Below are 25,552 nucleotides of genomic sequence, written 5' to 3'. Positions count from 1 at the left end.
ATTGGAGATGCAAAGTGAGGCGTTGGAAAAAAGGATGCTAACATGCGATTATGCATATTAGCACCCTCTTGTAAATGGGGCGCTGGTTTTATCTCCGCTTTTTTGGCTTTGTAAGCCAAAAAAGCGGAGATAAAGCCCTTGTAAAAATGCCTCTTTGTCTTTTATATACATGATGTCTGCTAGGATCTCAATTAGTTTATTTTATCAGAAACTTATCTCACCAACACTTGATGATAGCTTGCAGATATTTGTAAAATGGAGTCGGCTTCTCGCATCTGAGATAAGAGTGAATGACATACAACAGGATGCCTTGGATACCTTAGACTGGTCTGTAGCCTCTGTTCGTTTGAAACTTCAGCAGTTTCGGACAATCTTTATGTCGTATTACACGCCGGAGTGTATTTCTAAATGGGCAACGTCTCGAGCTCCTCATAAATCTTATTGCCCGAAATGTTAACTGTATGCAGCAGACTTAAAGCATATGTTTGTTGATTGTCCCATGCTAAAGCAATTCTGGATGGACCTATCCTCTTTACTTACGGAGTTTTGGGTTACGAATTTCAGCTTACAGATAAGGAAATTCTGCTTGGGTCTAAACAAGGTATTATAGGCTATGAAAGGTCATTGGCCTCGATCATCATCATTTGTGCCCAATTAGGCATTGCCACAGTTTGGATAAACCCCACTCCACTGACTGTTAAGGAATGGCGGGCACTATTATGAAAGGTTTATGAGTCTGAAACGCCCTTGGCGTGCTCTTGTATGAAGTCAAAAAGGACATGGTCTAGTATGCACTGTGAAAAGTCCTGTTTTAGTGCTACTAATACAATGATGGGGCAGGGTGTTCCTGGGCTCTGGACCATCTTTAAAGCTTCTATCATTTCTATTTCCCTAATTCAGGTTTACTCATATTCTTTCAGCCCTCTGTTCTATTTAATTAATGCTTGTGTTAAGTATGAGTATTATTTTATGTATTTGTTAATTGCTTGTTGTTTTTTCTTCCTTTTTGCTTTTTTGAGATATATATGCTGGCTAAAATGAATACAAATAATTAAATTTAAAAAAGTTATCCATACAGCCAACACAAGTTTTGTCCCATTGGACTTTCTCAAGGCTGATGTAGGAAGTACCGAGTGTTGAGGCTACGAGATAGCAAATGTTGAAGAGGGAGATCTGAAGTGGCTCCAGGTAGCGAGTGTTGTAGGAAGTAATGAGGCCCACATACTAAAAGAGTAGATTTCTTAAATCAATGCATCCATAGCAACAATTCCATTCAAATAGTAGGAGGAAGGCTTATTACAAGTGTCCAAGGGGAAACATCCTTTATAACAAAACTTTCACAACTCGGTACCATTACCACGCAGGTTTTACAACGCAAGTCGTTACAACGACTTGCGCTGGAGGGCACTGTAGGATAGGGAATAGTTTAATTTACTATCCAACACCTTCCCTACTATCCACGGGGACTGGAGTTGGAATAGTAAATTAAACTATTCACTATCCAGCGCCCCCAACGTAAGTCGTTGTAACGACTTGCGTTGTAAAACCTGCGTGGTAACGGTACGCGTTGTGAAAGCACGCTTTGTTCCATCATACATCCGTGTCCAAGCCAGCGAATTACTATATGTAGTTCCAAGATCAAAACTTTAGCCTTGAAATGAAGCCTTTGAATTCCAACTGCATATTAAGCACTGGATATTCCCTCTATTTACTGCAGCATCTAGCAAAATGCGGAAAGGCAATATAAAAAAGGAAAAAGCAGTAACTAAAAAATACTTTATTTGTACCAAACTGCAAGAAATAAAACAACTATTCATTCTCATATAATCTGTATATGACTTCTTCAAATCAAAATAATGGCAAACATTACGGGTTTGGTATCAAGCAGCCTAAAAAACAAAACATAATAAAGACACCCTCCCTTTTAAAAACATACAGGATCTTGACTGGAGGACTAGTGCTGGTTCCTTGTTTGTTCTTTCTGAAAAAATTACTGGATGTTTCTGTAGCTGATTGTCATCTATTTGTTCTATGACGGAAAAGACCGTCTAATGTCTTCATTGCAATTTTCAAGTTATGTAAAGAAACTCTGAGAACCACAACTACCTGTAGTGGCCATAAATCTATAATTTGTGAACTGGATGCTGCCGTGCCTCTTGTTAAGGAGGTGCTGTAGGCCGCCCAGATTGTAAGACTGACTTATTGAACTGGTAAGAGTACAAATCGAACCCATACAGACCGCTAGGAAGAAACATGTCTCCTCACAGGTGTAAATGGAAATGGAAAGGATGCTTTCCATTTGCACCTGATATGCAGTCATGTACAATAGCCTGCGATTATTTGTGGCCTTCTTTTTCATTGTACAGCTAACAAAAAAACGCATCGATTTTTCCTCTATCTGTGCAGTTTTCTTCCTTAGACACACAGGTGTTTGTTGTTGTGAAACCCATTGACTGCCAACGACTAAGTTCACGCAAAACAGCGACAATGCCAGTGTTTCTGTATGTGTACACTGGAAAGGTGAAAGCAATGAAAACAGAAGGCTTTGGTGGTGTTAGAAAGCTAAAAAAAAAAGAAATATCCAGCAACCTTTCTTCATTTTTCAAATAAAATATATGTCATTATTTCTATTTTGCTGTCTGAAAAAATAGGTAGTATTGTTTTCTATTGTGCCTTACCAAAATGTCACTTTTATGAAAAACACAATTTTACTTGACACAGTTAAATCTGCTACATACACTCTTGATAGTCTAAATACGATTCTTCATGTGTGTGCTATGTTACAACTCTAATTGGTCAGATGTTGTAAAAGAAACTGTGGAAACTGAAAGAAGACCGTCTACTGCTTCTTGCCATTGCTGGATGGAGTGATCCAGTTGTACTCAGCCTGGACTAACACAAAGCTGTTCTCTCTGACCTTCCTAAACTCCATCATGTCACCGCTTTCCCTCACTGTGATGACGTTGGTGTCTGGTTCACTGAAGGATACCTCGGTCCTCTTGTGACAGTACTGGGCGTGGATGCACCGCAGGCCGGCAGCCAACGCCATACCGAGTGCTGCTGAGCAGCCCAGAAGTATGCCCAGCTGAGCCGCGGCGAGTTGCATTCCTCTCCTGGGATTTTCTCCTCCTTTTCCAGGTTCTCCAGGCTCGCGCACTGGTCTTGTCATCCATGGCGGTGTAGGCCCAGCTTCGCCCCCACCCGTTTGTCCTGGAGCAGCCTGCTCTGGCTGCTGCAAAAAGTTTGCCGAAACCCTCTTGGTGACCGCCTGTCCCTCTGCCCTTTCTCTTGATGGTACTTGGGTGGACACGTTGGATTCATGTTTGTGAGAAAGCTGCAACAACTTTCCAGCAGGCAGAGGCCAGGAGGTGTCTTGAAATGAAGAGGAAGGTGGAAGTGTAGGATGATTCTCAGAACTCCCTAGAGCTGTGTCAGGACCCAGAGACAAAACCTTATGAAAATAAAAAAAAACAGGACAAGGCTATCATCAATATGAAATTAAACATCTTCACATAAAAATTACTACGATTATTAACTAGAACTTAAAATGGGCCTTGATGTGCACACAGGGGCGGGGGAGACACATGGGAAAACACATTTTTACCGAATCGCTATTAAGGACTCGCTAAATTGAATGTAGGTAGGAATCGCTAAAATATTAGCGATTCCTTAAAATTCCTTAATAACGAATCGCAAATTGAGATTCGTTAATAAGGAATACCTACCAATTAATTCCTATGGGCTAGGAGGCCCATAGGAATGAATGGGAACATATTCACTATTTGCGATTCACTATTAAAGAATCGCAAATTGCGGGAGCTATTTCAAGGGTGCCAGGGTGTCAAAAGGACACCATGTTGCACACCTGAAATGTGCATGTGTGCACATGTGGCGCACATACATGCCCTAAGGGCATGAATTTGTGTCACATGGCACTTTAAAAAAAGCAAAAAAGTGCTTTTTTACAGGAAATCGCTAATTACCACCAACTTGAAGTTGGTGGTAATTAGCGATTCCTTAAACTTAAAGTGCACTTTCTTTTGTGCTACATACATTGCATTTATTGAATCGCAATTAGCGATTCCTTAAATGCAAGAGCAAAATAAGGAATCGCAAATTTTGCGATTGCGTATTTTGCTGGTAGGTTTAAACTCATCTACATAGCTCTCAGCCAAATACCGGTTGGTAACACAGAAATTCTGCGAATTTCTGCGTTACCACTCGGTATTTAGCCACCTACATCTGGCCCAATATTTCTATATTACAATATTTTGGTTACAATATTCCTGCACCATTCCAGAGAACAAAAGCAGAACCACAAATCCCAGACTACAAACAGTGCTTAATTTGAGCCAGTGCTTTCCGGTGCTAAGCACCAGCACTTAATTGGTTTCCGGTGCTCAGCACCAGCACCTCATTGTCAACGCCATACACAGAACAGTGTACCACATGATGGCGCTGCTCATCTAATTTTGAGATGAGCAGAACAACAGTTATTTAGGAATACAATATACATTAAAATTGCTAATTACCCGCCTCCCCAGCCATTCCTCTAGCTTTGGCGACCTGGAATAATCTGAACTGTCTCATTTACATGCAAGAGAGATGGTTAGTAGTCGTTTTGGCAGCGATGGGTGGTGCAAGATGCAGTGGCTTCCTTGTCAGAGCCCTGGCATTTAATATTTTACAAATTAAGCACTGATTACAAACAAATATAAACTTGGTGCACTACACACATCTTACCCTGGATATTGCAGTTTTGGATCCCAGGCCTGTCCTAAATTGGCTGGGAGCAGGAAACATGCAATGGAACCTCTCTCTTCCTCCCAGCATGACCTACTCCAGTCCTCCATGTTTAGGCTTACTTGTACTGTTTGTTGCTATGGCTGATGAACTTTGGAAGCGGTGGAGTGTAAGACCAACCCTTCAATTTGACTTGGTAAACAAGTATAGGAAGTGAGGATAAAATTCACAAGCCGAGTTTGGGGTTTCCCCCCAGAGATTTTCTTTAAAAATGGAGACAAATGGTGTATTTCCAACACAATTTCTTTAATTAACATGAGGTGACTTACAAGAAAGCATGCCGTGGCTGGACATCCCCTTGAATGCCTGGAAAAGAGCTGATAACAAACAAGTGCGCGAAATATCCTTTGATCTCGACGTTATATCTCTCCGTCGAAGCTCTCATCCAGATCCGTTGAACAATTCCTACACGGTAGGAAAAGCACAACTCTACCTATGTGAGGCCCTCACTACACAGGTTTGAAGCCAAATCTTTTTCATGAGGCTGATCACATTAGAGATTGCCGGAATTCAACCCTGCATGGGCCCGAAGGGGGGAATCCATAAACTGTAGATTGTACCCCTACAATGGAATCCTGCATCTTTTATGCTGCTGTCCCAACCTCAACAACGAACACCGGCGACTTCTGCGCCTGATCTGTCTCAATATGGGTATTAAGTCATGTAGCGAAGCATCAGACTTGTGTTTGTCAACCACTAACAGAATGGCTCTAGCGAGACTGGCGAAATGTATCCATCAAATCAGGATTGCCTTAAAAGTCGCCAACGAATGCAGTTTAACACTGGAGAAGAGCACAGTAAACCCCGCGGATGAAAGCTGACGGGGTCTTTTAACGATGCATCAACAACTGTGCCCCTCTCGCTCGCCCTCCAAGAGAGCTTTTCCCCTTGAGAGACACCTAGTGTGCCACAGTGGGCAGTTCAGAGCTCCATAATGCAGACCATCTTTAAGGCACAAATGGGGGCATCATGAACATGTCCATAAATGCAGGGGAAGGCAGACTACGCGGAACCCGGGGAGGGGTGCTAAATTTTACCCATCACAAACTGAAGTTTGAAATCACTGTTTTTAGTCTTTTTATACTGATTGTTTTTACTGTAATGATTTTAATTAATTATACAGTCAGTAAAAAATAAAGGGAGTTACAAGTTGGCCTCAGATGGAGGTTACTAGACCGACTAGTGCAAATGGATTTGCTAGGTTGCCTATTTTCAGTCAGTATCTAAAAAGAACAAAATATTCTGCAACTATTTTATTAGCCTTTCACCTCCACGTAAATTCACACAAAATATAATTTATACACCTTATTTGAAAAATAAATGCAGATCAAAGTAATGGGAAGGAAATGCACTATTTTAGGTTGTGGCAGCTAACCTGGATAATACAATCACTGCAGTTGTCTGAGTCAGAGAACTGGTTGGCGCAATTACGAATAGAGGCGTGTATTGATAGTGTAATGAGGTCCCATCCTACAATTGAAAGCACTGTGAATGTGCAAGTGATTATTTTATCATTGCATTACACTTAATATAAAGCTGCTGCAAAATGTGTGAAAAGATTGTGTTTAAGACAAATTGATTTAAAAATATATATGTTCAGTAATACACAATCAGACTGTACCAAGTTAAAGTCTTTTTTGTAAGCTTTCATTAGAAGAACACACTCCAAAACTCAGTAACACTCTTATATTACCTCTTAAATAATACCTCTTTGTCATCATTAGGCTTCAGATGATTCTAATCGTTTGAGCCTGTCCTTGCTCCAAAGCAGCCTTAAAATTTGCTGATTAACCAATTGGACATACTTACATTTTTCAGTTAGCAGGCCAGCCTAGAGAGAAGGCTTTCTCCTTATTTCCCTATCTGCCTCTGTTAAATAGAGCCTACCTTCTTCTCCTGGACCCATAAAGAAGGGGCAGTGAATGCAACAGAAGAAAGCTGAAGAGCTGTGCTGCACAGTGCATGCTCCTCAGTAGTGTTCAATGTCCAGCAAGTATCGACACTGAACACAGGACACAAAGCTGTGAATTGGAGCCTGCACACTGTTTCTGCAAAAATCCTGTTGATAGATTACAGAGGTTCCAGGGCTCAACTTTTAGCCTAAAGCCTCTAACACCAACTTTTCATGTCTCATCACAAGGTACGGTGCCCCTGATGAATATCTATTCCGAATACATGTCCAGTCCTGCCAAGTACCATGCATCAAGAGTTAGACTAACGCATTTCAGTGTGGTATTCCGCATCACCGCACTGAAATGCAAAGTCATGCATTATAGTGCCTCCTCAGCTGGTAAGCAGGAGCATGATCTGCTAATGCTACATTGATAGATGGAAAGCAGCTGGAATGGCAGCTTTGTGTGCTTGGGGGCTCCGGCTGGCTGCTACTGTGTAACAAATAACAAGAAAAGGTTAGCCAAAATTGGTCACCAAGGGTTGACCCATGTGGCTAATAGTCCTGTCGCAGGAAGACCTGAAGGTCAGATCTTGGTGCCTTCACACACCCTTTAGGATGTCATGCTTCATTATTGGGCGTTGCAATGCCTGACGGGCCTGGGGGCTCTTTGTCGGAGATCTTTTTGATCTGAGATCACCGTAAAGATGAGTGAAAGTGAGGGGGCTACTTAACTGTGTAACAAGTGCTACTGTGTAACACAATAGGATGTGCGGCAATACATTTCACTGACGTCATGAGTCAGTGCCCATTAGCTACTATGACAGTATCGGCCAGTGAGGTGAGAACATCGAGGGTCATACTCTGTAATAGGCGAGTCCTGTCTCCTGCGGCGCGAGCGGGTGGCAGTTTGAAAAAAAATAAAGGTTTGGCTGCTGGCAGCAATGGTAGAGCAGCTCACCCATGGTAATGAATTATCAGAGCACAGTCACTCTGAATATAGTGGAATTACGCTCTTAATTGCTCAAAGCGCTACAACTCCTGTGTCCCGGCAGCGTTAGAGCCTAATGCATCAGCTCTGCTGTGTGTGTGTCACAGGCAGCTACAGTGTTGGGCTGGACCCAGGGTCAAAAGAGGACTGTGGTTGTCATAGATGGTCATTTCAGCCTAGGCCTTGCTGTTTACCTTGTCTGGCACACCGCTTCCCCTCATGTCCCATGGCATCTGACCCTCTTTACTTATAGTTAGGCTGCAATGGGTGAAATGTCTGATATTTATGTCTTCGTGGTATTTATTGCTTGATTTTTCTCAGGTGTGCAACTCATAGTTGTTGAAATGTCACTCATATTTGCACTCAAATTATGGAAATGTCACACGTAGCAATCTGAAACCTTGGCAGCCAGCTATGTATTCCCTGGAAACAAAGGGCTTCAGCCTGAAGCTCCTGGGGCTAACTTTACCACCACATCATCTGGGGCTGGAGTTCATTTCCAAAGGTTATGGCTTTGCGGGGCTGATCACCTCACAGACCTCTGGGTTGCGAGATTGTCAGCCTGGCAAATGCTGATTGATGCCAGCCTGCTTGTCCTTAGCTGAGCATATGCATGATCACAGAAAGCCTGGAAAAAGAAAGCAAGGGAGGGGTTTAGTGCTTTTCCAGGCTTTCTGTGATAATTCGTTTATCAACAGGGCAGGAGAGAGAGGCAGAAGGTTTTATGGACATATACTTTTTAAAATCAAACTTCATAAGGGATAAAGTAGAAAAGGTGCAGCTATGGAGCCCTCATTGAAGAACCACCACTGCCTGTCAGGTTGGCTAGCTACAAGAGGGCAGGGGTTTCAGCACAGAACAATTACCTGTCAGCAGGTGTATGTAGCAGTAGGAGGAGGATTGGTGAGGGATACCAGCAGGCATGGCCATCACACCTAAGTACAGGCCACACTCAATGCAGGCCTCTTAAGTGTTAGAGTCATTTGGAGGTGGACAACACTAACAGTTACATACTGCCCCTTTTCACAGGTGTCTCATTTGCTGCTGGGTGATAGGATGGGTAATAGGGGGGCGGGGGGGGGGGGGGGGTTAGGGGCTTGCCCTGGGCACTTAGAGAAGGTGGAGGGTTGACATCACTTAATGCTTGCAATAAACTATTACAAGAGAGTAGTGACAGAATGTATAACTCGCCTATAATAAGTAAACAAACTGCTTTGTATAGTAGGGCGATATTAGAAGCACCATGATTAGATTTTGATTAATTATGCAGCAACCTTTTGCATCCTTAAGCACTCCTGTTTGTATAACTAGGGCATACGCTGGAATGCTTCATCATGCATTTGCCTAAAAGTGACTCTATGGATTTTATAACTAGGTTATTGTGCTGTTTTTGCTGATCACATGGTTTTTTTGTATTGTTTCCTAATTTTTTAGGGTAGTAATTGAACCTGGGAAAGCTATTCTAGCAGCCATTCCATCGCTGAGAACCAGGTGCTTCTATTTTAGCAACATGTCTGTGCAAGGCTACGTTACAAACCATGACAATCTTCACAGAAAACACTGACAATGTCTGAGAAGTGCAGAGAGAATATTTCCACCACATTAAGGACATTTTAAATATGACTACTGAAAGGTAAACACAATTTTGGCGTTACATTTCCAGTACCCTCATTTGTGATAGCTTTACCACACTGCTGCCATGGCACATTGGATCTTCCAGAAAGGATATTTTTCCCTCAGATGGAAAAAATCTTCCTGCATGTTGAACTACACACATTTTTGGGAATTTGTCTGTGGCTGGAATGCAGAGGCTGTGCATGTGGGATACGGGTGGTCTGGTAGATTGGTCTTTTCTGAATGGCGAATAGTTAGAGGAGGAATAAGGCAGATGATGACATTAAGGGGCAGGTTTACTAACACTTGTTTGTGCCACATTTGCGTCACGAAATTTTGTAACTCATGCAAAGTATTGAATCGGAATTTACATTGCAGTGCAAGTAGTGTTATGTGTTGGACAGTTACCCTAAAGTAACACTTTGTGTCAAAGGAACACGGAATGGGTGTCACATGGGCATTCCTAAGCAACCACCCATGGATTTTGACGCAAATAGATATTTATTAACATTGGCAGACAGAGCTTTGCATTAAAAAGGTATAACGTTAAAGGAAAGTGTTCTCAAACCTTTTTTAACGTTGCATGTGTGCTGTACTGTACAGCACATATGCAAAGAGTGAAAAGTGTTTAACTTTGACAAAGCATAGTATTTTGTACTGGAAGGATAGCCTTCCAGTACAAAACCTATGCTTGACATCACATACACAACACTACACTATGGTAAAAACATTACAGTATGGTGTGTTGTCACAAGGCAGCCTAACATGCGTCCATGCTAGGGCAGAGAACATCACTACATGTTAGTAGATGTGGCGCTGTTCTGCTCTTGCCCTTTCACACAACGCAGAGCATCAACTTTAGTTTCCGCACTGCTTTGCATGAACACTTAGTTAAACTGCATAAAAGTACTTTCTCATGAATATCTTTCAAAGTCTCAAGATTATAGAGTTGGAATCAAGAGATTCCAGATCTGAATTTGCTCAAAATTTCAATCTGCGTGGGCTGTGATATGATGTTGAAAGCAGTGAAAAGGTCAAAGTAGATGAGTAGGCTTAAGGCGTTGAATGTAGTTGTGTCCTGAATGTCTTCAGTGATGTCTATAGAAATGATTTTTAAGAGGGGCACCCAAAGACCCATCAATGAAACTGGTGGGTCACCTACAATGGGCAAAGGTGAAGAGTGGCTGCACCCCTGAATGCATGCTGTTAATTTGTGTGTGTGTGTGTGTAAATAACCTTCCCCCTTACAAACTATTATTTTGCTATTCTCCCTTTCAGCCTCTATTATTTCTTTCTCTATTTTAATTTCTTTCTATCATTCTTCCTTCAGACTTTTTTCCTTTTTAGGTCGAACCTAGAGCAGCACATGCTTGCTTGACTTTTAGTAAGGGGGTTTTCAAAGTGCTACCAGAGGCTTTTGCTGGCCTCAAGCTGGCGGTAATGCGCGCGTGCACGCGCGCATCCGCTATCTATCTTTTCTCCATCACGGGTAATTAAGTGCATCGCGATCACGATGCACTTTCACTTTCGGCAATTAAGTGAATCATGATCCCTTTCACTTTCGGCGCCCGCGTGGCCAATGCTTGTTTGGTTTGTTCCTTATTATGTCGGCAGACTGTCAATTGGGTTGTTCCACTGCCAATGTGACTTTGCTTCTCTATGTATTGTTTGTTATTTTTATTTGCCCCGGTCTTGTAGCCTTATCTTTCTTGCTTTTATTCTCTCCGCAATGTCCCGTGGGCAGCATTGTCTGGCAATACTGACTGCAAACAGATTTGTACAAACATAACAAGTTTTTGAATAGCCGAGCTCATTCTGCCACCCATCTTCTTTTTTCTCTGAAAGCAACATCTGTAGAGTCGCGAGACAATGGGGAAGTTATTCTGCCGTCTGCAAATGTTTCCCAAAACGAGTCACTCCCACCAACGTAAAGGCAGTTTTCAGCACCGATTTGAGAATGCGCGGGTCTGTTTCCTGTTCTGCAGCGCCTGCATTTTTTAACCTACACAAATGAACTGAAAAATTCAGAAGCCAGTCGGAATAATAAACTATTATATTGTTGGACGGATGTGGATTAAAGGAGGGCGAATTAAATGAAATATCTTTGGAATTTTTCTTCGTTTGCATCAATCCAGTGAAGAAAGTCGACGCCAGAAAAACTCTAATCAGCAAGATTTTGCTACAAGGACAGCTGCGTCACCCGGTTTCAACCTTGAGCGATGGCATTAGGATGGTAAGATGTAAGCAAAGGTTTGTCCTAAGCATGGGTGCGTGTCTCCAAAGTTTCATTGGCTCGAACATATATTTGTAAATCGAAACGGCTCTCTTACGACTCATAAATGATATGGTTGCCACAGTGACTTCTGCCAGTACAGACTGAGGCCCTGATCCACAGATTTGGCAAGCGTTGCCTTCAGTAACTGGTGATCAATACTAGGCCCTTCTACATTAACGCCACTACATACAGATGCCCAATGGTGCCACCTCAGATAGCCAGAACAGGGCAGCAGACTTGGAAAAGGCATTTTTTTTAGGGGAACAGGAGCACTCGAACTGAAAACAAACATTGGCATAGCCAATAGGTCTCGCTTTTGGGACCTTATAAGTGTTTAGCCATGCAACAGTCGTTGTTGTTGCACCAAGGATATTGTGCTGCATAACTAAATACTTAAAAGGTCCCAAAAGCGAGACCTATTGGCTATGCCAATGCTTGTTTAAAACTGCTATTACGTCTTCTTTTTCCTTACATCACATGTGATCTTTCTTTAACTTCCTCTACAGGCTTACCTAATGACTTCAAAGTTCTGCTTTCTTCTCTTATTTTAAAGTAGTCTACATTTTCCTAATAGACTTGGTGCTGAGGTGCAAGAGGGGCCTGGTGGATTTCAGGTGGGGTGCAGGCCCCAATTGGCTCTGACCTGGGGAAGCTGCTGAATTTCTTCACATATTGCGAACAGTACAACTTCAGTGCAGCATTTTGATAAGAGGCAAGATCAGTGGTTGATATGTTTCAAGGAAGAGTTGAACCTGGTTACTAAGCTAATTCGAGGATTTTTCAGCTCCAGTATAAGTCGACAATGAAGTAGGAGCTGCCTACTTCTATGGACACAAGGAGAATTTCTTGAGGACCTGTTGAGGATGTATCGTTTGAATGATTTGGGCACATTCTGGCAGCAATGCAGCTGTAGATTTTAGTGGGAGATGGCAACGGAATGCCCATTTCCACTTCAGAAAGGTCTTCAGGGGTAGCATAAAAATGTCCAAACCTGTTGTTTTGTAGTACTTAGTACAGGAGGAGGCCCTGTACCGATAGAATACTATTTTTGGAATTTATTTATTTATTTATTTATTTATGCGTTTTTATATAGTGCGGACTTTACCCGAAGGTGTCAGAGCGCTTCACAATAGGAATATAACTGAAACATGAGAACATTACAAGTGAACAAATTACAAAAGCAAAAGTTACAATACATGAGGCAAAAGTGACAATCGTGAGCAAACAAAATACAAGAGGTAGCAAACGGTGCATTACAGGAGGAAAAAGTGACGTGTGCAGGTTACAAAAGCGTACAAAGTACAAGTAGAGGTATAATACTGCAATAAATGGAGGACACTCAAACACAAGAACAAACGTTACCTAGGCAATGGTGGCACTTGTGCAAGTATCGAAAGCAAACAAAATATAAGAGGTAGCAAACAGTGTGTTACAAGAGAACAGTGACGTGTGCATGTTACAAAAGAGTACCAAACACAGGTAAAAGGGTATTACTGCAATAAATGGCAGTCTCTCAAACCACACAAACACACTGGGAAGGCACTTCCATAGTCATGGAGAATAGAAATTTTCTATACTAAAGGGTCTTCCTTCAGATAATAGTGAGGGCATGAATTAACTTTGGAAGTGTCTTCGAAGGAGGAGAACTTTGAGGTCAGTTTTGAAGGCCTGGGAGGAGGTGGTGGTCCGGAGCTGAGGCAGGAGTGAGTTCCAGATTCTCACTGCGTTGCCTGAAAAGGATTGGGCCATCGATCTTTCTTTCTTGAAAGTGGGAGGTTCAAGCAGTAGATTTTCCGCATTTCGTGATGGTCTAGAGCCTCAAGAGAGTTTCAGTTTATTCGCCAGATAGCGAGGAGAGGAGGAGTGCAAGGCTTTGTGGGTGATGCAGGCGGTCTTGTAGATAGATCTTGCCTCGATGGGAAGCTAGCGGAGGGTGGATAACATGGGTGTGATGTGGTCGCTTCTTTTGGTCCCATAAACGAAACGAGCTGCTGAATGGAGAATAGACTTAAGGGGGGACAGGTGGGATTTGGGGAGGCCAGTAAGAAGAGAATTGCAGTAGTCCAGTCTGGAGAGGACCAGCGATTGGACCAGGGTTTTAAGGTCATGCTCAGGGAAGAAGCGACAAAACCCCCAGAGAAGGCGCAGTTGGTATCGAGCAGACTTTGCAATTGAATTAATGTGGGAGAGTAGATTGAGTTTTGTGTCGAGTATGACACCAAGGGATTTTACGCTGTCGACAATGATGGGTTTATTGTTCAGTAGATTTATCCGGTCCATCCATGATTGAACCGGGGGAGGAGAAAGTGAGGAGGAGAGGAGGAGGAATTCAGTTTTGGAGGGATTCAGAATCAGTTGATGTGTTGACATCCAGTTTTGAATGGAGTCCAGAGTAGAGCTTAGGACGGAGAGATCGTGAGTGGAGGCAACCTTGAGGTAGATTTGAGTGTTGTCTGTGTAGAGATGATAGTGGACCCCGGATTTACTTAGGCGATTTAACAGTGGTTCCAAATAGAGATTGAACAATGTGGGTGTATGTATAGAGCCTTGAGGAACACCTTGATCCACCGGCAAAGGAGATGACAGACTGTCCGCTATTTTGATCATTTGGGATCTATCAGAGAGGAAGGAAGCAAACCATTTAAGCACAGTGCCCTCCATGCCCATTCTCTGTTGAAGAGTGTTGAGGAGGGTGTTGTGATTGACAGTGTCAAAGGCTGCAGAAAGGTCAAGGAAAATTAGAAGACAAGATCCCCCCGAATCGAGTATCCACAACGCGTCATCAATCACATGCAGCAGGGCTGTTTCAGTGCTGCAGTTTTGGATGAAGCCTGACTGAAAATTGTCAAGAAGATCACTGTACTTGATATGACGAGAGAGCTGTTTCGCAACACATCTTTCTGTGATCTTCGCAAGAAAGGGTAGGTTAGTGATGGGGCGGAAGTTGTTGAGGTCATTCGCATCAGCAGTGGGCTTTTTAAGCAGAGGGGTGACCTGCCCAGTTTTGAAGGGAGTCTTGACAGAGGGAGAGGTTGACCAAATTGGTCCAATAGGGAAGAGAATGGGCATAGCAGTCAATGGCAATGGCACTAGGGATGGGGTCAAGAGAATGGTTGGAGGGCTTTGTTTCGAGGATGCACTTGAGGGGGACATCTTCAGAGATGGGATCGAAGTTCTGTAAAATGGTTAGTGATTTGTGCTCCTCTGGGGGGAGTAGGATGAGCGACCTGATCCACAAGTGATTTCACTTTTTCGTCAAAAAATACAGCTAAATCCGCAGCTTTCTTTGTAGAATCCTCCAACTTGGAGGTTGGGGAGAGCAGTTAGTATTCTTGAGGAGATCAAATAGTTTTTTGGGTCTATTTTTGGCTGAGTCAAGGAGGGTTCTGAAGTGTGATGCTTTCCCAAGGAAGATCTGCTTGTGGTACTTGGATCTTGCTGAACGAAGCGTGGCCAAATTATCGGTGGAGGGCGCGTGCCTCCATTGTTTCTCCAGGAGTCTTAGGTGCTTCCTTTCTTCATAGAGGGATTTGTTGAACCAAGGTGCTAGTAAACAATGACTGGTCCCCTGCTAAAACTGGTTTTATACTACTGTCATCAAGATCTTTTGTAACTGATTCTTTAGAATACACAGGGCGGGCCTTGGCTCCGCCCAGAGCAGGATTCTCCCCCACCTCATTCTATTAGCTGTTTTGTATATGAGTGTTTCATGTAGCAGGAGCCTCCATTGGAATAAATGTGACATTTTTAACAACTGAAAAGCACACCAAATAATCACACTGTTTGTCACATTCAGTTCTTTATTTCCATTTTGCATTCTATACAAAACCGTCCTTTTTGGTATTTATTTCCATCTTTCGACAAAGTCTTTAGTCTGGATTTAATGCGCTAAACAGCATTTGGGCTTGCAACACAGGCAAACATCATTTCTGAACACGTGTTTGCACGTGGTAGCATATGAAAGCCAGACCTATTGACTTTGCCAATGCATGTTAATACTGTCACTTTGATATTCCTGTTGGGGAGAAGATCTAGGCTTGCGCCCCCTGTCCCAGTTCAGGGTCTGTTTCTCAAAATCACAAGGTCGGCCTTGTTTCTGTTCCTATCTTGTGAAACTGGCCTGAATAACAAAGTGGCGTCAGTAATTTCAAGGACTTTGGAAAGAGCATTAATCAGCCCCACTATATACTCAATTGGGTCCATTAGGCTAACCTGCTATTCCAGGCATGCTTAAGGTCAGCGTCTTGAATGAGGTGAAAGCTGTAAAGAGCAGGATTTAGCACAACAATACTAATGGAAACCAAGTGAAAAAGTCACTTAACCTATCAATCTCTGCTCTTCGGAATAACACACAAAGACGCAGCATAAAAAAGCAGTTATTGAATGCTAAATCAAGGCGATGAAATGTATTTTATGAAATACTTTTCTTCAATTAACCTTCGCTGGAGAGTGTTCAATTATTAGTAAAAAATACTGCAATCATTTCCAGAAATGGGATTCTCACCGTCGTATCCTTCCCACATTGAGAGCACAGCGGGGTTGTGCCGAAGCCCGGGAAATGTCCAGTTCTATTAAAGAAAGGAAGAAAAAGGGATACAAGCTCAGTGCTGGCTAGGTTCATTCAGAAGATGTGTGAGCTCCTACTCATACAGGTCTTAGAAACTCCTCTGACATAATATATATTTATATATCATTGGTATAGGCTCAAATGCCATTATAATGAGCATGTATTTTAGGTAGCTTGCATTGTACCAACATGCTGCTTTTATTTAATTTATTTTAGTTAATGCAATTTTATATAGCGCAAACTTTACCCAGAGGTGTCAGAGCGCTTCACAAAAGGACCAGTTACACTACATAAGGACTTCAGAGTACATGAGTTACATAAAAGATACAGACAGAACAACTCTAAGGGGCCGATTAGGATGGTGGACGGATCGCCACCGCCATGCAGGCGGTGGCGATCCGTCCGCCATCCGTGACTGACCGCCACCTATTTCCCCCGCCATATTACAATGGCGGGGGGACCGCGGCGGACAGAAACACCGTCCGCCGCTTTTCCGCCCCGATCGCCTTGCGGCCGGGACGGAAAAGGGTTCATATGGCTGGCGGTGTCTTCCAGACACCGGCAGCCATATTAGGATGGCCTCCGGCAGATGCCTTTCCATGGCGGGCATGCGTCTTTACTTTGGGGGCCCCCTGCGGGCCCCCATGGTTAAGGCAAGAGGGGGGTGGACATGGGGGGGTACCTGTGGTACCCCCCTGCATTTGCATACACAAAGCGGCAGGCACTGCGCGGTGACTGCCGCTTTGTGTATGCAAATTCATGCCTGCATTTTTAACATTGCGGCGGGCCCGCCGCAATATTAAAAATGCAAGATGCGGAGGAGGAGCTTGGCGGGCATCCGAGATGGCCGCGTGAGCACAGCGCTCCCCGGACCCCCGCCGCTCCCGGCATAATATCCTGTATGAATCCTGATTTTTCGCGAGGATTTGTATAGAGGACGTTGGGCTGATCTACCTGGACCTTTCAGAAATTGATTTGGACACCGGGTTCCTGAGTTATGATGAATTGAACTTTTGGGCTCCGCCCTTGAGGTGCGCCCGGGACTGGGTGAGGTTCGGTGGCCGTCTTGGAGTTGAACAACAACGGCAGGGGGATTTGACTGGATGGTCCCCTTCTTAAGTTTCGGTTTCGATTCTGCCTCAGACTGGGACATTGGTGAGAGGGTCGGGCCAGAACTGGTGCCAGGGCACACGTCGGCTGTCGGGCCTTTGGCTGGACTATTCTCCTCGTTTGCTGCCTCTTTCCTAGTGATACCCCTCTGGCGGTCCTTTGGTCCCGGGGTCTCCATTTCTGGTGCCCGGTCCGTTGACCCTGCTGAATCTTCTTGTGACGCATCTTCAAAATGGCGGGCAGAGGGGACCGGGAGACGCGCAAGACGAAGACACCTCTGCGCGGGGGTCCGGTCCAATCTAATGTTATGGACCGTTATACCCACTCTAAGGGGTCCCCCGGAGCTGTCCTGCCCGGTCCCAGTGCGTCTGACCACGTAGTGGATGCGTCGACGGAGCCCTCCTTGCAGGACATCATGGGCGCCATTTCTGGCATGAGGGAGTCAATAGGCCAACAGTACGAAACCTTGGCCCACAAACTTGACACTGTGGCAATCGAGGTGAATCTGATTCGTGCCGATCTCTCCAAAACGAACGAAAAGGTGAAGTCATTGGATATCAAATCATCCAGCCTCACGACGGACGTCTCTGAGATACAGACGGAGATTGGCAATCTCCGTAGGGTGAACGATTTCATGACCCGGCGCTTGGAGGACTTTGAGAACAGGGCACGTCGCTGTAATGTTCGCGTGGTTGGTGTGCCGGAGAACCCAGAACCCCACTCGGTTGATCTCCTGGTTGAAGACCTGATCCAGAACCACCTATCTCCATCTGGCCTTAGTAAATTTTTCACAGTGGAGCGTGCACATCGTGTTCCGGGGGGCCAGGGTAAGCCAGGCGCCCCGCCGAGACCTATTGTTGCGAAGCTTTTCCACTATCGAGATCGGGACGCTATCCTGCAGGCTTCGCGGGTGAAGGGCCCGGTGGCCTTTGAGAATGCCACGGTGAATTTTTATCCGGACTTTTCCCAACAGGTCCAGAAGCAGCGGATGGGATTTCGTGGTGCCAAGAAGCGTCTTAGGGACATGGGGATGCGTTACTCTATGCTCTTTCCGACCAGGCTGCGGGTTGAGTATAATGACCGAACTTTCTTCTTTGATCGGCCGGATGCTGTGAATGACTGGCTGGACTCCCTGCCTAGCCGACCTCCTGAGACTGAGTCCGATGCCCACCCGGGCGGTGCTGAAGGTGGTGTAGAGAGCTGAACATTTCGTCTATACCTGGTGCCTTGTTTTGAATAACTTTTCCAGGGGTGTACGCCTATGTTCCTCTACTGCTTATGTGTTTGATATATGTTCTTTTTCTCGTCATGGGTCTTGATCGGGGGGCGGGTGGGACGGAGCCTTTCCTCCTCCGGGGTCTTTGTGTAGAATAGGGGTTCTTGGGCGACAGGCACACTGCAGGTTGGGGTGGCTTTCTAGCTTTTTGCAGGGGTGCAGGGTGGGGGGTGTTTTCTTGTTATTTGGGGGGAGGGTGGTAGGGAAGTTGGTTGTTTGTGTGTTCTGTTTTGAAGGCGACTTTATCCTGTATTTGAAAATGTTTTTGGTGTCATGCTCATTGGTGGGGGGTTTTGGCTTTGTCGGGTGGGATGGGGGGTAGCGGGTTGAGATTTGTTTCGTGGAACGTTAACGGTCTGGGAGATCGTATCAAACGAAGTGTGGTGTTGAAATGTATACGACGTTTATCTCCTGATATTGTTTTCCTGCAGGAGACTCATTTGGTAGGCAATGTTTGTCATGCAATGAATAGGTGGGGCTATCGCCTCGTGGCACATTCGGGGTTTACCTCGGGTTCTAGGGGTGTGGGTATCCTTGTTCGGGCTTCCCTCCCCCTAGCTATTGATGATGTGATTCAGGATGACCGGGGGCGGTATGCTGTCCTTGTGGGTCGCTATGAGGGTCGTGCCCTCTCCTTATTCACCGTTTATGTGCCCCCCGGCCTACAGACGTCTACCTTTTCAGATTTGGGCCGTGTCTTGTTGGACCTCCCTGATAGTACTCTCTTTCTGGCTGGTGATTTTAATTCGGTGTTCTCTGGTCTCCACGATCGCCACCCCCCTAGAGATACTCCTGCGGCCCAACAGTGGTTGGGTGGATTTTTGGATACCTTTGGCTTGGTGGATTGCTGGAGGCTTTTGCACCCCACTCAGCTTCAGTACACCTTTCATTCTGGGGCCCATGGGAGTCTGTCTAGGCTGGATTATTTCCTGATGCCTGCGGCTCAGTCGCCAGCGGTGCGTGAGATTATACACCTACCCAGGGGTATCTCTGACCACTCTCCGCTCTGGCTTCGTTTTGAGGTTGGAGTGGAGGCAGTGGGCCGGGTGGCTCCCATCGATCCGTGGTACCTTACCTCCCCCGAGACCCGCAGCCTTTTGCTTAAATCTTTGGACGCGTATTTTCTGGATAACGAGGGGTCTGTTTCCTCAGCTGTGTCCCTATGGGAGGCCTTTAAGACGGTGATTCGTGGGCAGGCCCTCTCCCTTATTGTTGAAGCTAAGAGGGCGAGGAATAGAGAGGTGGTGGATCTTGAGGGAGAGATTTCTGCATTGGAGGATGCTTTGGAATCTGGTGTCACGTCTGCGAAACTCCATGCCCTGGGTCTGAAACAATTTGCCTATAAGTCCATGGTCACAGATGCTGCTAAAGTGATGTTTCGGGAGCAACAGGGACGTTTGTATGATGTGGGTGACAAAGCGGGTAAATTGCTGGCATGGCTGGATAAGAAGGAGAGGGCTAATCGTGTGGTACCCGTGATTCAGTCTTTGAGTGGTGAGAGTGTGACGGACCCGATTGGAATAGTTGACCGTTTTGCTGAGTATTTCCGTGTGGTGTATACCCCTGTGTCTGTGAGAGATGTGGCTGACTCTCGCCTTCTATTGCGTGATATAGCTCTGCCCAGTGTTTCCGATTTGGATCGTGTGGCGTTGGACTCCCCCTTTACTGTTGATGAGATAGCTACTGCCATCCGTTCACTCCGTTCGGGCAAAGCATTGGGCCCGAACGGGTTGCCAATTGAACTGTACAAATTGCGTCCCGACAGGGTGGCTCCGTATCTTCGCGCCATGTTTCTAGAGTCCCGGGAATGGGGTATTCTCCCTTATGATCAGCGACTGGCCACGATAGTTGTCATCCCCAAGGATGGTAAACCGCGAGATCTTTGTTCCTCCTACAGGCCCATATCCCTGCTAAATGTTGAACCCAAGGTATTGGCGAAACTCCTGGCGTCCCGCCTCCTGACGGTCATTAGTGGCTTGGTCCATCCAGATCAATCCGGATTTATCCCGCATCGCAACACGGCTCTGAACCTACGTCGTCTTCACGGCGCGATTGCGAGGGCGGGGCTTCTGACGGAGCCGGCCATTTTGGCATCGTTGGATGCCTCAATGGCTTTTGACACGGTGGAATGGCCTTATCTTTGGGCGGCTCTTGAGAAATTTGGTTTCCGGCCTGAGTTTATTGGTTGGATCAAGTTATTATATGCGGAACCTCTGGCACAAGTAGTGGTCAATGGTAGGGTTTCGGCTCCTTTCACCCTTGGTAGAGGTACCCGTCAGGGATGCCCCTTGTCTCCGTTGCTTTTTGCACTCGCCCTGGAACCATTGGCTGCTTGGCTTCGGTGGGAACCTTCGCTCAAGGGGATTCGCTGGTCTCCGGACTTTGAGGACCGCGTTTCACTTTACGCGGACGACATTCTTTTATATCTCACCTCCCCGCGCAAATCTCTGTCTGTTTTATTTGACGTTCTTGCTTCCTTTGGTGCCAACTCAGGCCTCGTTATCAACTGGGCCAAGTCCTGCGTGTATGTTCTTTCTGGTGTTTTGCCCCCGTTGCCGAGCAGACTTCCTATCCAGGTGGTCCAGTCTGGCTTCAAATATTTAGGGATCTTTATTACGTTGGACTCCTCGCTCCGCTTTGAGCGTAATCTCCTCCCCCCGTTGCTTAGATTGCGACTGGATGTGGCCCGTTGGCGTAAGCTTCCTTTGTCTCCTCTGGGCAGGGCGGCCCTGTTTAAAATGATGTCCTTGCCGCGGTTCCTTTACGCGCTCCAGAACTCCTATGACGCAATCCCCAAGACCTATTTCCGAGAGATCGAGAGTCTTCAAAGGCAATTGATTTGGGACGGGCGTCCACGTATTGCCCTTGCGAAACTCACCATCCCTTGGTACGACGGGGGCATGGCGCTCCCCGATATCAAGTGATATTACTGGGCTTCCCAGTTGTCTGCTATTAATCACGTGATGTTTTCACCGGGTCGGAATCCTGCGTTCGAGATGGCTAGACTTCAGCTGCCGGGTGGGGACTTTAATAGAGCGCTTTATTCTCGATCAGCCGGGCGCCATCTTGTGGGCCCATCCAGGATTGCAGTAACTGTATGGCGAGCCGCAAATGTGAGTTTGGGATGGGAGGATCGACTGACGCTGGCGACGCCGCTTTATGCCTCGGAACGTTTGGGCTGTCTCTGGTCTACCAAGGGTTTCGACCGCTGGGATATGATTGGGATTTGTAAGGTGGGTGATGTATGCTCAAAAGTTAGTGTGAAGTCGTTCCAGGCCCTCCAGGCGGAATATGGTTTGAATGGTAGGGAATTTTTTCGTTATCTGCAGGTCCGGCACGCCCTCGCCTCAGTTTTGACTCCTGATGAGGCCCTGCCCGAGTCTTCCCCCCTCGAAGATCGTGTCCTTGATGGGCACCTGCCTGATAGCACTATTTCCCTGATCTATAAGAAGCTGATCAATAATCGGGCGGACTTATTGGCCCGACTTCGGGAGGCTTGGGTCAGCGATGGGTTGGAACTGGACGACGAAGATTGGCAATCGGCACTCTCTTCTCCCAAGGAGGTAGCCATTCCTGCCCGTCTCCGTTTGGTTCAACTTAAGATCCTTCATCGAGTGTATGTCACTGGTCCGCGTCTGGTGACGATGGGCTTTTCCTTGGATGGGTTATGTAAGCGTGGTTGTGGGTCGAGTGCTACCTTTTTACACATTCTTTGGGAGTGCCCGGTTGTGGCGGCTTACTGGACTGCCGTGCTTGAGGTGATGACTGACGTGACTGGTGTGGCCCTGCGGCCGGAGCCTCGACGATGTCTGTTGAATGTGTGGGAGCCCACTGACTACTCTGTGGCCCAGACCAGATGGGCTACCTTGGGTTACATGATTGCGAAACGGGATGTTGCGCAACTCTGGGGCGCTTCCAGGCCCCCTGAGGTCTCGAAATGGGAGGATAACATGGACTGGTCCATGTTTCGTGAGAAGACGGTTTATGTGGCCAGGGGCAGACCCAGGGCGTGGACGAAGATTTGGGGCCAGTGGAATGAATATCGTGGGGATATCTGTACCCCTCCCCTTGTAGGCACTGCTGAGGTTATCTTATCTCCCTAGGCGAGCGTTCCCGGAACCCTTTCATGCTGTTTTTTTGCATTTTCGATTCTCCCCGCTGCTCCCCTTCCCCCCCGACCTTGTTGGAGCCTCAGGGCTCTGGGTATGTTCTCCTGTTCGTGGACCATCCCCTCCGTTCTTTGGGCCGACCTTAATTACCATGCATTCGCCATTTTAGTGTTTGTTTTGCTTTTTGTATAAAATAAAAATTCAAAATGCTCTGTGACATGTGAGGAGTAATGCTTTGTGCTGGATTTGTACCTGACCACGGGTGTACATTTCTAATTCATGCCTTGTGCCTTATTATTAGCGGCCAGCCCGTGAGGTTGTAGGCCCATTCTTGTATTTTCTATGCTTGCTCAAATAAAGGTTTTTGAAAAAAAAAAAAAAAAAAAAATGCAAGATGCGCCCGCCAGTGTGGCGGGCGCATCATAATTGCCATGGCGGGACCGCCGCTCACATCGTGGACGGTTCCGTTTCCACAGGGATGGGGGACGGGCAAAGTCCGTCCGCCATCCTAATCGGCCCCTAAATTCGCAAAAGAACAGTACTAAGTACATACGTCTACTACAGATACTAGAGGTTTGAGTTGCATATATACAAGTTGTAGATTCACTCAAGGAGAAGAAACAAACAGAAAAACTCTAAAATTACATAAGAAGGGTAGTAAGTAAATATGTCTACTAAAGATACTAGTGGTTAGAATTACAAATATACAAGTTGCAAATCACTCAAGATTACATTTTAAAAAGCAATTAGGGTTGGACAATTATATATTACAAATTTACAGAGCATGGCATGTTTGCCGTCGTTCAGCCAGGGGTTCAGGTGGTGTTGCAATTAGGGGCGGTGGTCTTGGGGCCATATGGATCCCTGATGTGGAAGTGGAGATGGTCTTAGGGGTAGAAGGCCTGGTGGTGGTAGGCGGAAGCAGCATGTTCCAATACTCGCGGTTCCGCAGCTCTTCACCGGCGTCCCCCTTACCGGACTGCCGGGATAGTCATTTTGACAAGGGTCTTTAATTTCCTCCTGCTGCAATGCGAAGCTAGATGCCGTTGAGGTTCTTTAAATCAGCACCCCCTTCAAATTAGAAGATCCTCGGTAGAGTGTCAGCCGCCATTTTGAGGTCAGGCACGGCCAGGCGTGGATCAGTTTTACTGCAGTTGCTAGTCTTGGGCACGCAGATCGATTCTGAAAAAAATAAAAGCTCCCGCTGTCCCTTGCTCCCATTACGCCGAAGCAGTGAGTCCCGGCCTTACCGGATTGTACAGACAGCGCTATCCAGGTGGTTACATGTGCGCTGCAAAGACCCTCTACGAGCTCCTCCGGTCACGGACTGCAGCGGCTCCGGTCGTGTTGCGAAACCTCCCGCATAACTCTCCCAAGAGTTTCCGGTGTGAGCGTGACGGCCTCAAGTCCTGCCTTCTGCTCCGCTAAGGCAAATGGGCATCAGCAGCTCCTCCATCCCCTGGACACAGCAGTCGCCATTTTAATTTGCGCTGCAAAAGGGGTCTTTTCCTAATGTGGATGGCACTCACTCAGCCTCCCCTGATCAGTCGCAGTTATGCAGCCTCTGTAGCCGGTTTGGTGAGTTTTTGGGCGCATATGCTCTCGGGACGCTGGTGTAGACCGGGAGCCGAGGTGAATCACGTCCACCCGGCTCCCCGGCCATGCGCACTGTAGTGGGTGCCAGCTTTGCTGCCACTTCAGAGGATGTTGACAGATGGTAAGCATGCAGAACTTCAAAAATGGTGGCAGAGTTAGTAAAATACAGGCAGCTGCCACAAACAAAGGATGTGAAACTGCTCTAAGTGTGTCAATGTATCTCCCATATGACTTACCCACCAGAATATAGGGAAATTGGTAGCTCACAAAGACTACCAGGTGTGTCTAGGTTTCCCCATGCAGGGCACATTAAAGCGCCTCCAGCTACTATAACGACTATCACAGACAAGTTACTTCATCACAATCCTGGTGCATATCCCAACCACTGTATGTATTATAGCCTTTAGCACTTGAAATATGGAAGATGGGATAGCTGCCATTTTTGCAACAGAGTATCTCATTCACCAGACTCTAAAAGAGGCCATTAGTCTGCAACATTAAACTTGCTGTCTTCACACAGTTCCTGCTTTTTTTAAAAATAGGACCAGATTTACTAACATTTTTGTGTCTTGGTTGCCCACTTTTTGTGGCGCAGCCATGATGCAAAATGTTAATAGATAGCTGCAAAGACACAAAAGGGGCGATTTGAGCCGGCTTTGTGAGGCTTAGTAAAGAAATGTAAACCAGCGCAGCTCCTTGCACTGCATTTATTTATTTTTATTTATTTGGCAGACTTGTAATGCACACAGCTACCCCAAGGGGTTTCCCTGCGCACGATAGTTGCAGACCGTGAGGACCCCAGCCAATAGCTAGAATAGCCAGGTTTTCAGATTCTTGCAAAACGACACAAAGGTATTACAGTTCCTAAGGGAGGCAGGGAGAGAATTCTACAGCTTCTGGTCAAGACAGGAAAAGGAGCGACCTTTGACGCAGGTTAAGCGGAACATAGGCGAGGTGAACAAAGCATGGCTGGCAGACCTCAGCAAACGCGTAGGCTCACATGAAGTTACCAGTCCTTGAATGTATGTGGGAGCCAGGCCATGTTTGGCCTTGAACATATAGCAACGTGCCTTAAATTCAATAAATTTTTTAATCTTTAGCCAGTGCAATCCCTGGGGCGGAGGCTAGGCTGCAGGCATGTCTAGGTAGACAAAAAAACAAGCATTTACAATGCAACGGTTTCGCCTTTGCAAAAGTTAGAGCTATTGGCATTGTAAATGACAAACGTTTTATTTATTTGTTGTTTTTGAAAACGGATAAATAAATGGCATTGTCATTTACAAGGCCAATAGCTTAATCTCTCGCAAATGCTTGACCTAT

At 45.9% G+C, this 25,552-nt stretch overlaps 1 protein-coding gene across 1 annotated transcript in view; it reads right to left on the bottom strand.

Moving 5' to 3' along the window:
* Nucleotides 1–2,054: 2,054 nt before the first annotated feature.
* Nucleotides 2,055–25,552, bottom strand: part of REELD1 (reeler domain containing 1) — a 128,092-nt gene continuing 104,594 nt past the window's right edge. The window contains exons 5-6 of the mRNA XM_078677657.1: nt 16,079–16,142; nt 2,055–3,451 (exon numbers count right to left, since the gene is read on the bottom strand). Coding sequence (XP_078533783.1) covers nt 2,840–3,451; nt 16,079–16,142 — 676 coding nt within the window. The 3' untranslated portion in view covers nt 2,055–2,839. The remainder of the gene's footprint in view (nt 3,452–16,078; nt 16,143–25,552) is intronic.

The sequence above is a fragment of the Lissotriton helveticus genome, chromosome 2_1, assembly GCF_964261635.1.
Source record: "Lissotriton helveticus chromosome 2_1, aLisHel1.1, whole genome shotgun sequence".
NCBI lineage: Eukaryota > Metazoa > Chordata > Amphibia > Caudata > Salamandridae > Lissotriton > Lissotriton helveticus.
The sequence above is the reverse complement of the archived record's forward strand: the minus strand, read 5'-3'. Positions and strand labels throughout refer to the sequence as shown.